Genomic DNA, 14,324 nt, shown 5'->3' on the forward strand with positions numbered 1-14,324 from the left:
TATTGTAAATAGTGCTGCTATAAGTATAGGGGTACATATATTCTTTCCGATGGGTATTTCAGGTTTCTTAGGGTATATTCCTAGAAGTGGGATCACTGGGTCAAATGGCACACCTAAGGCAAGAGAAATAAAGAAAAAAATAAACACATGGGATTACATCAAACTAAAAAGTTTCTGCACTGCAAAAGAAACAAACAATCATCAAAATGGGTAAGGAACCCATCATATGAGAGACCATAATTGCCAATGATGCATTAGATAAGGGATTAATTTCCAAAATATATAGAGTACTCATACAACTCAACAATAGGAACACAACCCAATAAAAAAATGGACAGAACCCTAAATAGACACCTCTCCAAACAGGACATACAGATAGCCAAGAGACATATGGAAACATGCTCAAAGTCACTAATCATCAGAGAGATGCAAATTAAAACAACTATGAAGTATCACCTCACACCTGTCAGAACGGCCGCCATCAACAAATCATCAAACAACAAGTGTTGGCGAGGGTGTGGAGAAAAGGGGACTCTAGCACACTGCTGGTGGGAATGCAGACTGGTGCAGCTACTGTGGAAAACACTATGGTGTTACCTCACAAAGTTAAAAATTGAACTGCCATGTGGTCTTTCAACATTAAGTATGGTACTAGCTGTGGGATTTTCACAGATGATCTTGATCAAATTGAGGAAGTTCTCTACTATTCCTAGTTTGATGAGTCAATTCCTAGTTGGATGTTGTTAAATCTTTGTCATATGGTTCTTGTTTTTTATTGCTAATATTGTGTGTTTTAGATATCCTAAGATAAATCCCACTTAGTTATGGTGCATGATCCTTTTTTTCTTTTTTATATGTTTTTATTGATTTTTTAGAGAGAGAAGAAGGAAGAGAGAGAGAGAGAGAAAAACATTGATGTGAGAGAAAAACATTGATCAGCAGCCTCCTGCACGCCCCCTACTGGGGATTCAACCCACAACCCTGGCATGTGCCCTGACTGGGAATTGTGCCAGGACCTCTCAGTCCATGGACAATGCTCAATCCACTGAGCCACACCCGCCGGGCTGGTGCATGATTCTTTATACATATTACTGGATAGAGTTGACTAGTATTATGTTGAGGATTTTTGTGTCTGTATTCATAGGCGATATTGACCTGTAGTTTTCTCGTGATGTCTTTTTCTTATTTTGATAACAGTATAATACTGTGTGCGTATTATGAGTTAGAAATTGTTTCCTCCTCTTCTACTTTTTTTGGAAAAGTTTGTGAAAGTTGGTTTAAATTTTTTTTTGAATATTTGTAGAATTTACCAGTGAAGTCATCTGGGTCTGGGCTTTTCTTTGTAGAAATATTTTTAGTTACCAATTTCATATCTTTACTTATTATGGGGCTATTTCAACATTTTATGTCTACTTGAGTCAGTTTCAGTAATTTGTGTCTTTCTAGTAATTTGTCCCTTTCATCTATATTTCAAATTTATTGGCATACCATTGTTTATAGTATTCCCTTTTGGTCCTTTTTTATGTCTTGAAGTTGGTAGAGATGTCCTCTTTTTCATTCCTGAGTTTAACAATTTGTCTTCTCTTTATTCTTTTCCCCCTCCCCCTTTCATCTTCCTGATTAGTCCAGTTAAAACATGTTAATTTTATTGATGTTTCCAAAGAACCAACTTTTGGTTCCACTTATTTCCCCTACTGTTCTGCTATTCCCTACTTCCTGAATCCCTGCTATAAGTTCCCCTCTGAACAGGGCTTTTGCCGAATCACATATGTTTTAGTGTGTTGTGTTTTCATTTTCATCCCTCTCAACATATTTTCTTTATTGATTTCTTCCTTGAAACTGGTTGCTTAAGAAAGTATCATTTAATATCCACATATTTGTAAATTTCTCAAATTTTCTTTTGTTATTGAATTCTACTTTAATTTCATTGTGGCTTGAAACATACTTTGTATGATTTCAATCCTTTTACATTTTTGCAGACTTGGTCTATGTCCCAGCACATGATGGTTTCTGGGAGGATGTTTCGTATGCACTGGAGAAGAATGCCTATGCTGGTGCTTTTGGGTGAAGTGTTCTATGGATGTCTATTAGGTATACTTGGTTCAGAGTGCTGTTCAGGTGTTCTGTTGTCTTGTGGATCTTCTGTCCATTGTTCTACTTGTTATTGAAAATATGGCATTGACACATCCGACTTTTGTTGTTGAATCGTCTATTCCTCCCTTCAATTTTGTCCATTTTTACTTCATGTATTTTGAAGTACTGTTGTTGATGTATGTTTGGTCATACTTTTAAAATCTTCTGGAAGGACTGATCTTTCATCATTATGAAACTTCCTCTTCATTTCTAGTAACATTTGTGTTTTTAAATCTTTTTTTTTTTTAGATACAGGCACAGCAACTTCAGTTCTCTTTTGTTTATTGTTTGATGGTATGTTTTTTTTTTCCAAATTGTTTGATGGTATGTATTTTTTTCCCCAATCCATTTGTGTTTAGTCGACATTTTAAAAAAATAATTTCAATGTTTTTATTTTTAAAATAATCATAATACAATTTCTTTGTTTTGATGTACAGCTTTATGATCTTTAACACGTGTAGATATGTGTAATCATGCCCATAATAGGATAGGAAATGACTGTATTGCCCCCAAACCCTTTGTGTTTTCTTTACAATTCACCTGTCCTGCAAACCCAATCCCTGGCATAGAATGATGTTTTCCCTAGTGGAGAGTTCTTACTACACTATTATCATTATCGCTATTATTGGACATTTGTTTTGCTGATTAACCATTGCTGATAGTCTTCTTTCTTCTTTTTTTCAACCCTTCTGAATGTTGGATTAAATTATATAACTACATTAGCATGAAGCGTTTAGGGCCAGTGGGAATGACTTTCTGGGTTGCAGTATTGACTAGAACCATGTAAATGTAGCAGATTCTAGGAAGAGCTGTCACTAAATCAAGCTCAAGCTGTAGCTTGAGTCTTACTTAAGGATTGTTATTTTCCATAAAAGTTGGGGCTACTGTTACAGCATTGTTATATTACCTGCTCGGAAATGTAGCGCAAAAGTTTAAGGTCTTTGGTGACAGCTGAGCACCAGCTATGCAATTGTGAACGATTCCTGAGTATGCCTGGAATCCTCCCCCCTCCTCCCCCTCTCTGATTGGCTTTGGAAAGTACATGGAGTATAACAATAGGAGTTCTGGAATGTTTACATGTGGGGCTGACCTTTGTATTATTGTTAACACTTGTCCTCTCTTTTCAGAGACAAGAGATCAAGTTATTCAAACTGGATGGGAATCTTCAAAGGATATAACAGGATTTCCCCCTTTTCTCCCCTCCCCAACTGAAGGTATCTTCCCCAAAACAGAAAGGCAGGAAGCTTCTCCTGTTTTGTGTGTGTGTGTGTGTGTGTGTGTGTGTGTGTGTGTGTGACGACATGACATGATGGGGCAGGTCCATAATGGGGAAAACCCCACGGGAGAACACGCCTTTTGTGTACATTCCCAATACTTGTTATAAGTAGTGCCCTCTAGGTCCCAGGCTGCTGTCAGAACATCCGAGCACACGCAGGGCACTGGGTACCCAGCGCTGAACACACCTACTCTTCGAGCTGAAGATGACGGGCAGTCACAAGAGGTTGCTCCTGGCTGCTTGCATGTCAGCGCTGCTGCTGCTGCTCTGCAGCCAGTCAGACGGTAAGTGTCACCCCGCTTGCACGACAGGTGGGAGACCGCTTCTCATTCCCTCTGAGCCTTGAGCTCATCTGGGGTCCCCACAGGACAGAAGCCTGTTGGAAAGTTTTCAAGAGGGAGTCATGGGAGTGGTCAGCTCACCGGTGAGTGAGGAGGGGACGGTTCCTGCTGCTGATCAGGCTTGTGTTTCTGCTGCCAATCCCAATAGATTGGGGTGTGTGTGTGTGTGTGTGTGTGTGTGTGTGTGTGTGAGCTCATAGAGACCCCTGAGCGCCAGAATGCTGCCCCAGTGCTATTTCTGGGAGTGATGTAAATGGGGTAACGTTGCCAGTGAGTGGGGTCCTTCTGAAATGTAAGGGATGCTTTTGCTCCCCCTGATTTCTCAACTGCCAGTCAAATAGTTTCAGAGACATTCAAAACTCATTCTCCAGGGGTGGATTTGGGCATCACACCCGACTTCTTCATCCCTGCCCACTTTGTGATATCTTTATCCCTTATCTTGCAAAGGTTATAACTGAACTTGGAGGACTGTCCAAGTACTGCTTTGTGGCTGTCAGAGAGCATCGCTTTTGGCAACACGGGCATTCCTGAAAATGCACGTGTTGAACTTCTATGAACACAGTGAAGAATCTCCATGAGCTCTTAGACTTTCAAAGGGCTTTAGTGAGAGCTCACATAAAAGCAGCCTTTAGAAATCACTTTTCCCTTTGTAAAGTCTTGTCCTTTCTTTTCCCTCAGTCCTGAGTAGCCAGATGATAGGTGAAAATATGCCAATTTATTGATTTCCTGAATTTGAAAGTTTATGTGTAAGAGTTTCTTCAAGGGGGAGTTACTCATATTCTTGAGTAGTTACAGTGGCTTGAAACAAGAGAGTCAGTTTGTATTTCTTACTGAAGATAGTCCTTTTATGGGAAGTCATGTGTTTCTAAATAATAATATTGAACCAGAGTTTCCCAGCACACAAACTACTTTTTTTTAATAAATAAGAACTGAACACTGTGTTAAATTGGGTCTCAAAGACACTGGAACTTTCCCTCTAAATAGATTATTTACCACATAAATCAGATTTTAGGTTCTCACAATTGCAGGTAGTTTCACATTACCCATCACAGAATATTGCTCATTCATGTGGACTAAGTGCTTTTCATTTCTTTTTAGCAGCAAGCACCTTTGATTGTTGCCTTCGATATACACAGAATGCCATTCCTCCCCGAGCTATCAAGGGCTTCACACAGCAGCTGTCCAATGAAGCTTGTGACATCGATGCAGTCATGTAAGTTACTAATTGATTTTAACTCAGTTACATTAGTTTACATGGGAATTTCAGGCATAAAAAGGTTTGCCCTTTTAGTGTTTCATTCAGAAATAACAAATGTGACAAAGAGAGCTTTGTTTTAGTTGTGCATGTCTATTTAAAAGCTCACTTTTTATATAGATATTTAATCTTATTAAAATTTTTTGGGTGGCGTTGCTTAATCAAATCATACAGGTGTCGTGTGTGCAATGCATCGTCTGTATAGTGCATTGCGTGTTCACGACCCCAAGTCAAGTCTCCTTCTATGGTGACGAAAAGAGTCTGCACTCAAAGCTCAATTTAAATGGGATTGGACTAAGGCAAAGTTTTGCTTTAAAAAAGAAACATAGTAGGGGGCAAAAATCACTTTAGATAAACATATAGGCTACTGAAGTGCTATCTCTGGAAAATATGGAAAACAGAGACTTTAAAATGAGCATCTTCAATCAGAAAATGGTTGAGGTTGTAAGTAAAAACTCAGAGTAATTGTACTGTCACACATAATATTTTTTATTTATATAGGATATTATACCTTGGAATAATATATTATTGAATATATCTATATTCCGGGCCTTTATTTTGTGCCATTGCACAACCATTTGTTAAACTGCAGAGAACGTCGGGGAGCATCACTTTCACTTCTTGCACCAAGCTTTATTGAGATTTTTTGTGTACATTTGGTGTCACCTCTGATATAAACAAAATGCTTAGTGTATGGAGGAATCGACTGGAATATGAAATTTCTATTGCGTGTTTGGTGACAAAGCCATTTGCAAGCTCTTTAGAAAGTGTCTGTTTTTCAGCTTTCACACGAGGAGAGGGTTCGCCGTGTGTGCAGATCCAAAGAAGAAGTGGGTGAAGCACGCTGTGCACCTCCTCAGGTATGAACCAGCCGCAGTCTCTCGGCCTCTCTCCAGGCGTTCGGGGCAAGAGCAGTGTGCAGCGTGGGGGTCCCAGGCTCGCTGGGGCTTTTTAAGCCTTAGCACTGTGGAATTTCTTTCTTCCCATTTATCTTCAGATAGAGTGGGAGGGAGGGAGACAGAGGGAGAGAGAAACATCGATGTGAGAGAGACACAACAGAGAGACTGGTTGCCACCTGCATGACCAGTGCCAGGGATGAACCACAACCGAGGTACGTGCCCCTGGCCGGCGCCAAACCAGGACTCACTGGCCCGCGCCCCGGTTCTCCAAACGCTGAGCCCAACTGGCCAGGGCAGCAGTGCAGAATTTTTTAAAGAGAAATTGGAGTTGGATCATTACAACAAAAATTCACTTTTTTTCTCCTTATAAATCATTTTTATTTTTTAAATTTAGTGATTTTTGCACATGCCATTCAATTCCTCAGTGCATTTGATAGTCACAAGCTATTTGATTCTTGTTGCAAAAATGTCTCCTGTTTATATAATTTACAGACTCCATGACCCATGTTTGTTAAAAAATTAGATCTTAACAGTGGAAAAGAGAACAGTGGTCCTGATTCACACGGACGATTGTAGACAGTCACATTTTCTCAACAAACAGAAGTCACCTAACCCCAGGATGCCATGGACATGGAACGTGAAGACATACTATGTGCTCACATCTTGGTTCTGTCATTAACTAACCGAATTATGAGGGGCAAGGTCCTTCTGCTCTGAACCCCGATTTCCTCATCTGGATTCAGAGCCACTTGGCATCTTGAATTGGGGTTAGGGAGGGGGAGGCAGCTATTAGGTACCACAGCCTTTCCTGCTTGCCAGTCACCGTGTCTTTGCTTATTTGTTTCTTCTCTTTCTCTTTACAGCCAAAGAGTCAGGAGAATGTAAAAACGGATGCTCTGTGGAATGAAATTGGATACAGCCCAAGAACCAAAAAGAACCTCACTGGAGTTGGTGGTCTCACTTGCACACTGCTGAGGATTCAGCACTCACCTGATTTGTGTCCTTGGACTTGTCCAGTTAGTGAAGTTGATACATATTGCATCATATTTTGGTTTGTTAAATATTGTATTGCAGCCAAGCTATTTTATGTTAACTTATTTATATATGTAGGCCTTTTGTGTGTGTGTTTTGCTATTTAATAATTTCCTATAAGCTATTTAGTTTAGAACGAGGTATAAAATTGGTCTTGGAGGAATAAGATTATATGAACATTTTTGCAAGCAGCATCTTTTTAAAGAAACAACTATGTAACCTTCTTCTGTTTATAATTTTGTTTCTTATATTGTTGTAATTACCTGTAAAAGAGAAAAATGATAAGAATAAATATTAAAAATTGAGGAAAGAACCAAAAATTGTTTGTTGATTGAGTTATATAGCATTTAAGAGACATAAAAAAATGTAAAGGTGTAGTTTGAAATACGAACATTTTCTGAAAAATTGTATTCCCATTTTCTTGTGCATAGTTATCCCCTTTATCTCTATTCCTCACGGTCTATGACTGCAGCTCTATGAACTATAAGGGAAAATGTTTTTTTATTTATCTTTTATTCAAAGTATAAAGATCCTATAGCTGAGATTCATAGCTCAGTGTTTACTGATATAAAACTTTTTAAAATAAAAAATTGCACCCATATGCCTGCATGATCAAAGTCCACTGATTTAAAAGTCTTCGAATGTGTCCATATTTTAGAAGGTTTGAGAGTGTTGTTATATCATTCCTAGATGTTTGCCCCTTTCTATGTTTGGATCTTTCAAAAGGACAAAATTCTGCAAATAAATAGATAACTGCTCCATATACTGTGTGACTACAGAGACAGAACAACCATTTTGAAAATACCTTGAGAAATCTCTTAGTCCATCATTTTGTCATCATTCAGGGACCTAGAAATGGGCATCTCATCACAGGAACATTTCTCTACTTCAAAAGTTCTGCTGGGTCATCTTTCAGTTGTTTCCAAAAAGAACGTGACCATGCAAAATGCTCTTAGAACCTGATAGAGCCTCGCTACCCAGAGGAGAGATTTCAGATATTTGAGACCCAGCAAGAACCCAGAAATAAGACAAAAGGACCCTGAACCACTGTAGTCACCGCAGTTCATGGTATGCCTTCACTCTGCATTTTGGACAACCTGCCCCAGATTCCAAAGCCAGTGGAAAGATCACTGGAAGCAGGAACATTGATGAAATGATGCAAAATCCATACATGCAAATCCATAAAGCAGGGCCACTGTGGGTCATTTATTGCAGATCCAAAAGCTGTAAGTAGCTCCATAAGCTCTGAAGACATCTCTGTGCCAAGGAATAATAACACTGAATCAGTCATCAAGGAAAGTATGCTCAATATCCTGTTTGTTTATTCATTAAACACGGGTTTAGTACATATTATGCACCAGGCACTGAGCCAAGGGAAGCTTGAGATACCAAGAGGTAAAGTGACGACTTGGTCTTTGCCCCTGGGCAATCAGGGTTGAGCAGTGTGGTTAGAGGGAGGGGATGGCAATACACCAGCTCTTACGACACAGCTGGTTTTTATTGTACATTTGCCAGTTGATTTGCTTGAATGAAGATCCAGTAAAGTACCTACACTGCATTTGTTTGTTTCTTTTTTACTTTTAATCTATACTTAATAATATCACCCTCACCCCCTCTCTTTTTTCCTTTTGCAATTTATGTTTTAGAGAAACCAGGATATTTGTTCTGAAGTTTCCTACATTCTGGGTTTTGTTTACTGGATCTCTATGGTGTCATTTAGCATGACCCCTGACACTTGTTAGAAACAGAGGCTGGGTTGAAGCTTCACTGGGGGAGGGGGCAAGACCACTTTACAAGTACATTCTGGCGTGAAGTTGTCTGAACTGACGTGAGTAGCAGAGGTGAAGATGAAGGCTGCGCACTTGTGAGAACGTCTTCAAGGGATGTGAAGAGCTCATCAATGCCTCAATTCACAGCCAGAGGGAAGGAAAGTACCCAGGGTCATACATGTCCTTCAAAGGACATGATGGGGAAGTTGTGTAGGAATGAAGTCCCATCAAGGAAGCACAGCATGAGGCTCCTCACCCGCCCCTGGCCCCGTGGTTGTCTTGAGAAGACCATGGGAGAAGAACTACTCTTGTCATAGACTCAGGTTCCACCTGGGACAAGGTGTTAGGGGAGTGCGAGCCGGGAGGATGGGGGAGAGTTGCGAGGGCAGGCCATCCGCGGAGACGCCGGAGGCACACAGCAGCATTGCCACGGAGGCGTGAGAACAGGAGGAAGAATAGGTGAGTGCTAGGATTTGGTGCTAACCATGTCGTTTACAATATCAAGACTACTGGGCACCAAGTGCTAAGTTTGCGAACATATTATCTCATTGGAACACGAGGTAAGTACTATTTTTATGCCGTTGTGTGAAGGGAGCAACTGAGGGTAAGTCAATGAAAGAATGTTCCCAAGGTCACACAGACTTTAGGGATAGGATGGAATTAGTTGGTCTCAGAGACGCAAAAGGCATCTGGCATAAAGGTGTTTCGTGTCGATGAAGACAGTAGCACCTGCCGTCCCAGATGCTCCTTGATGTCAGTCCCCTTGTTGGTTCTTTGTCATCTTCACAGTCATCTGTGTGCTCTGCTGTTTTAGAAAATATCAAAGTGTTGGAATACAGAACAGCTTAGCTGTTTGCTTTTGCATCAGAAAACTTAAAAATCTGTTTCTTCAAGGAACAATCTTCATTTGTGATGTGGGCACCTTCCTCCTTAAGAGTGCCAGGCCCATATTACACTGTTGTGTTTTTCTTCTTGTTACATCATGGTTTACTGAAAAAGTTATGCTTCCAGCCATTCAACCAATGAATTTATTGAACATCAGGTAACCAAAGAAAATTCAAGTCAGGTAAGGAGATAGAGATTGGGGCTGAGAAAGGAATTTAGAGCAGGCTCAGGAGGACCAATGTGATTGAACCTGACCAAGACTGTGGTCTTAATTTTCTGAGATAAAATAAGGTCATCGGAGGACTCCTGTACTAAGCCTTAGTTTCCTCTAACTGAAAGGGTAGGTCATAAATCAGAATCTCTAGGACCGTAAACTGTTCTTCATTGGATTGATTTTTTTTTAAATCAAGTATTAACTTTAATAGGCAAGTAACTCAAGTTAGAAGAACTTAACTATGACTGCAAACTGGTTTGGTAATTTAATTTGCACACAGCAAGATTATTTAGAACCACAGAGCTTGGCGATTTTGCAAATTTGTTTTCTTCCTCTGGCTCTAACTGCACTGAAATACATACACAAAGTTTATGGATACATCCATCAGCATACAACCACATGGTCTAGCATAATGCAACACAGTCTTCATCATTCAAATCAGGGCATTTCCAGCAGTAAATGGTCACAAGTTTGAAAAGCTGGTATGGGAAACTTTTTTACTTTTCATTCTGCTCCCTTCCTCCTTCTCTTGAATAGCAATAACCTTGCCGTAAGTTTAAACTCACCTACATGCCAGGGGATGAGGAAAGTGCTGGATTCAGATTCATTCACTCTCAGACCGTAATGAATTTAGGGCTGAGAGCAAATCCAGGGAGGATGAGAGCTGCTGGATTCCCGAGTCACGGAATCTAGAGGACCACCCAGGTAGGTACAGGCTCCAGGGTGAGGGGCTCTCATGAGCTGAATTGGGTCATCTCCTCAAAAGTGATGTATTCAAGTCCTAACCCCCACCACCTCAGAATGTGACCATATGTGGAGATAAGGTCTTTAAGGAGGTAATTAAGGTTACATGAGGTCATAAGGGTGGTGTCCTCATGGGAAGAAGAGATTAGGAGACAGACACACACAGAGGGAAGATAATGGAAAACACGGGGAGAAGATGGCCGTCTACAAGCCAAGGCGAGAGGCCAAGGAGAAACCCACCCAACAGACACCTTGGTCTTGGACCTTCAGCCTCCAGAACTGTGAGAAAACTGATTAACCGTGTAAGCCTCCCAGTCTGTAGTATTTCTTCTGGTAATCATGGCAACCAACACAGGGGCAGAGAAAAGCAAATGCATCTGAGCCCAGCCCTTTGGGATTTAACCCGCGTGTTCATAAGCTCCCTGATAGCGTGGCTCATGGAAACCACATTTGGGCACGAGATCTTTAGTTTCCTACGTGAGTTCTTCTGCTACAGAAGGTTTCTCCCATCTGCCTTCACCCTGTTATTGAGATGCAGTTATGTTCATGGAGTAGAATAGTCCTGGCAAATTTGAATAAAAATCGCATTTTACCTGAGTCATCGGTCAGCACTTTATTGACATCTCAAGGCAGAAGCAGACATGTGGTTTCTACCTGGAAGATGTGATGGGTGGCGTTGTGTGCCCCACCCCACCCTCAATAACAGGAGGGGAAGGAAGCCCTCCCTCCTGCTGTACAGCACCCGACGGGCTGCCCTTGCTTTAATGCACGTAGGCCAGAAGCTTTCGGTAGAAAGACCAGGTGGCATCTGTCTCCTTTAATAAAACCGAGTCTTAGGCAGCTGCCCCGAGTGCCCTGACCTCTTGTCACTGTGTCCTGGCAGTTCCTGCACTCCGCGGATCAGGCGCGATCTCGTCTGGCCCAGGTGTTGAGTTTCACTTGTGTCAGGGATTCTCATTCCTTGGTTTCCGCCCGCAGGGTTTCCGGGGTGACGCTTGCCCTCCCTCTGCACCATCCCGCCCGCTCCACACTGCTCAGCTCAGCTCTGACGTTGTCGGGCCCGACCAGGCCTGCCCTCCTCTCCCTGCCCTGTTCTCCAAGCCATCGGGCCATCTCCAGAGCCCTCGCCTGCCTGCACATGAGTCAGCCCCGTGACAGAACCCGTTGGAGAGAAAAGATGTTTCCGTTTCACAACTGACTGTGGGGGCGGGGGCGGGGGTGGGGGGGTATGGGGGATATCTTGTCCTTCCAAAACAAACTAAGAAATCCTCTGACAGCAAAACCCCCAAACTGCACATTTTAACCTAGAACTAAGAAGAAGGAGAAAGAGGCTTAAAAAAAAAACCAGCAACCCACTTAGAAAAGCACTGTCTTTGCTAGAAATGCTATGGACGTTAAAGGAACAGCCGTGAGTCCTGCCTGGGACTTGCAGAAGTCGTCCAAGATTAGGAAACACCTGAGCTGAGCAGGTGAGGGCGTGTTTCAGGTGGGGAAAGGGACATATGTGTACCAATACATATGTACACATGTGTGTGTGTGTTTTGCAGAAATGGCTAGAGATGAGGGTGGAAGAGGAAGTTGTCACATTAAGGAAGTGACATCGTGCCTGAGAAAATGAAAAGCAGCAAAGGGACTGTCGCGGGGGTAGGGGGTTGACATGGTCGGACTGGGTCAACTCCCGTTGGAGAATGGCTGCCTCTCTTCTTGCTACTTACTCCCGTTTCCTTACGGCTGCTTTGCTTTCTTGTTTAATCTCCTGCAATCCTTTAATTTCTGGTTTCTTCCCTTTTCTTTCAGTCTACCAGCAGGCTTTGATTCTTTCCCCGGCCAACGAAACCCCATGATGTGTCCCCCGAATCAGCCGTTGTTCCTTTGCTCCTTGTGCTGTGAAATGCCACATGTCACACAGTCCAGTCCTTCCGCTTCGTCGTTGGCAGATGGCCCCGTGCCGAGCGCCTCGACGTTTGGTCCGGCAGCCTTGCAAATGCATCGGCTGGGCCTCTCCGTGGGCTGTCGAAGAGAAAACCGCCCTGGACAGAGTTAAACAGGCAACCCTGGCTTTATTCAAGGCTGTTGCAACAAGGGAGAGAGGCCATGACTGAAGTGTACAATCAACTGCATGGAAACAAAGGTCAGGGGAGTTTTGTTTTGTTTTTCTTCCTGACCCGAGGACATTTTTCCTTTTTTTTTTTTTTTTTTTTTGTACAGATAAGTGGGAGGGAGAGAGAGGAAGAGAGAGAGAGAGAGAAACATCGATGTGAGAAGGACACATCGAGTGACTGCCTCCCGCACGACCAAACCAGGGCCAGGGACAAACTGCAACAGAGGTACATGCCCTTAGCGGGAACCGAACCCAGGACTCTCTGGACTGCAGGCCCACGCTCTAACCGCTGAGCCAAACTGGCCAGGGCTGGGTCAGTGGCGTTTTTAAGCATCGGGGTACTGTACTGTGCTTGGTAATTGGCTTTACCCAGAAGAAAAGTACATTTTCTTCTATCTTCGTGACATAAAGTAGTTTTGTAACTTGGGGCAAGGTGCCCACCTAGTTAGGCTCCACCCTCCCACAGAGGCTGGGGGTGGCAATGCTACGGCCTTTGATGGTGATATCTCAAAGGCATGGCTCCCGCGACTTGGAGGAAGATAAACGAACAGGAGGCTTGAAAAGAATGTCCATTTCAGAGGTCAGAGGACATGTACAAGGACACGGTTTCTAAAGCAGGTGCTCTAAGGAAAGGGAGGTCAGGAGCCGACAAGGAGGAAGAGACAGGTTTACAGTTAGGTCCAACTGGGGGGCTAGGTCACGGCCAAGTGAGCCCCTGTAGGTGAGCTCAGCAGCTCCTCCTCGGTGGGGACTCAGGCTGGGGATCCCACGCAGCCCCACAGAACGTCCACTCACAGACCCCGCGCCCTCTCCGTGCGCAGCACTGACGCTGGCCCGCAGGGACCCTCGGTTTCTCACGGACTCCCCAGCACCAGCCTGTGAGCCTTCTCCGGACCTCGCTCCAAGAGTTATCCCTTCTTCGTCCTGCTTCTCCAACATCTTCCTCCCCTCTGACTAGTGAAAATGTTTTAAACAGACTATAGCTGGAAAAAACACACAAACCAACCTTCAACGAACTATAAGCACCCTCTCCCTAAACCCCACCTGAGACTGTTGCTCCTCTATTTGTTTGTCTGTCTGTCATTTCATCTCTCTCTCTCCCCCCCCCCCCCCGCCCCCCAACTCGGGGTAAAAGCTCTAAAAGCCGACTAGCTCCGTGCTGTCCCCACGGCCAGTGAGGCCGAATCCCCACCATCAGGGCTGGAACAGTTGGCTTCTGCCTTTCTCTCCATCCTCACCACCCTCACCTTCTTCCTGTGATCGTACCTGCTAACAATTTTTCCAGTCTCTAATTTCTATCTGGATAGGCCTCTGTATCATTGCCATATTTATTCTCAAGGATTTATTTTAGCATTCTCTGTATTAAAAAGTGAATCTAATTTATGACATGAAATTATTTATGTAAAATGCTAATCAGACATGTTTTCAGACTATATGGGCATATATACAGAGAAATGACAAGAAAAAAAAACCCCAGTATTTATAGTGTAATCTTAAATATTTTAGGAAGAAAAGATGTATATGCATAGAAAAATGAAAAGAGAAACACCAATCTAATGTTTCTTAATTCTAGATTTTGGGATAATGGGTTAATCTTGTTTTCTTCTTGACACTTTTTTTTTTTGTTCTTTTAAAATGAATTCCCTACCATGTACATATATTAATTTCATAATAA

General features: G+C 42.6%; 1 protein-coding gene across 1 annotated transcript; it reads left to right on the forward strand.

The window, feature by feature from the left end:
* Positions 1-3,613: 3,613 nt before the first annotated feature.
* Positions 3,614-6,856, forward strand: CCL20 (C-C motif chemokine ligand 20). Its single transcript, XM_036254902.1, has 4 exons — positions 3,614-3,693; positions 4,852-4,963; positions 5,788-5,865; positions 6,768-6,856. Exons 1-4 carry the CDS (start codon positions 3,615-3,617, stop codon positions 6,787-6,789), a joined length of 291 nt encoding a protein of 96 aa, XP_036110795.1. The 5' UTR covers position 3,614; the 3' UTR covers positions 6,790-6,856.
* Positions 6,857-14,324: the final 7,468 nt, after the last annotated feature.

The sequence above is a fragment of the Molossus molossus genome, unplaced genomic scaffold (assembly GCF_014108415.1).
Source record: "Molossus molossus isolate mMolMol1 unplaced genomic scaffold, mMolMol1.p scaffold_m16_p_11, whole genome shotgun sequence".
NCBI lineage: Eukaryota > Metazoa > Chordata > Mammalia > Chiroptera > Molossidae > Molossus > Molossus molossus.

Excerpts from the sequence above, each read along its gene's own strand:
- CCL20 (XM_036254902.1), top strand. The coding sequence starts at position 3,615 with ATGACGGGCAGTCACAAGAGGTTGCTCCTGGCTGCTTGCATGTCAGCG. Across the intron at positions 3,694-4,851 it reads GCTCTGCAGCCAGTCAGACG|CAAGCACCTTTGATTGTTGC; the intron begins GTAAGTGTCACC and ends TCTTTTTAGCAG. Across the intron at positions 5,866-6,767 it reads CACGCTGTGCACCTCCTCAG|CCAAAGAGTCAGGAGAATGT; the intron begins GTATGAACCAGC and ends TTCTCTTTACAG.